At 32.0% G+C, this 1056-nt stretch overlaps 1 protein-coding gene across 1 annotated transcript in view; it reads left to right on the top strand.

The window, feature by feature from the left end:
- The first annotated feature begins 561 nt into the window (after positions 1-561).
- LOC107575602 (interferon-induced GTP-binding protein Mx1-like) overlaps positions 562-1056 on the top strand; it is a 31221-nt gene continuing 30726 nt past the window's right edge. Inside the window, exons 1-2 of the mRNA XM_016261958.1 lie at positions 562-600; positions 927-980. Coding sequence (XP_016117444.1) covers positions 934-980 — 47 coding nt within the window. The 5' untranslated portion in view covers positions 562-600; positions 927-933. The remainder of the gene's footprint in view (positions 601-926; positions 981-1056) is intronic.

The raw sequence follows: 1056 nt of genomic DNA, 5'->3' as shown, positions 1-1056 counted from the left end.
AAATCTGTAATGAAGGATTTAAATTTTATAACACCACTACTCACAAAGAGAAGTATACATCAGTAATGCCAGGCCAGGGTCTGGAGGCTTGGTGCTGGGATGAAATGTGCACAAATCATCAGTTTAAGTTTTCTATAATTATAGATGCTTTGCTTTGTGTGATAATCCAACAATGTGTCTTTTACTAGCTGTTTAAACCATAGTTGTGATATTTTTCCCTATTGTTGTGTTTAATTACATATTTGAAAGCATGTTTAAGCAGATTGGTAAAATGCATAACAACTGAGGATAATTTAATTATATGCAACTGGCAAAGAGGTAAAGGAGGAAGTTTTATAGACATTTGGAGCTGTTGGGGAGGGGGGAATTGTGGGAAAGTGGCCATGTGATAACATGTGAAAACATGAGTTTTTTGTTTTGTTTTTTTTATAAAATGCTAGCTTAGTTTGATTAGTTTCCTTAAAAGGTAAAGTATGTTTGTAACCAATCATTGAACACTACTTAGACTTCCTGGTTTAGGGATATATAATATGCTGTAATGGTTTATGGGACTTTTGAAAGGAACAGCCCTGGCTGAGTATTGAAGAATAAGCACTAAATGTGGGTAAAATCAGACTTGTTTTATTGTTCTATTGTCCTTGTTTTGATGCTCCTTTTTAAAAAAACATTTTATTGGTGTACATGCTGTTAATAAAAGTTGTTTGTTGAATTTACCGTATATAGCATACATATAATGTAAGCAAGTGGAGACATTTCTTTTTTTATGATTACTATCTGTAGAAGTTTTCAGGACTATTGGTTGTACACTGATTGTGTTGTTTCCTACAGCTAGACATGTAGTGATGTTGGGCTCTTTTTAATGTTTTTATGCCTATTGCAAATTTAATCTAATTTAAATGTAGATTTTTTTTTTAAATTTGTTTCAGACAAACTATGGACAAGGACAAAAATTCAGACTATGATTCCCAAGATGAAGAGAGGTACATTATTCAAATGATAATGATACTTGACAGTTTGACAACTAACGTACCATGACATACCTAATAAATATATGTA

Source organism: Sinocyclocheilus grahami, unplaced genomic scaffold (genome assembly GCF_001515645.1).
Source record: "Sinocyclocheilus grahami isolate Dianchi unplaced genomic scaffold, SAMN03320097.WGS_v1.1 scaffold2749.1, whole genome shotgun sequence".
Lineage (NCBI taxonomy): Eukaryota > Metazoa > Chordata > Actinopteri > Cypriniformes > Cyprinidae > Sinocyclocheilus > Sinocyclocheilus grahami.
This window is presented reverse-complemented; position numbering and strand designations above follow the sequence as displayed.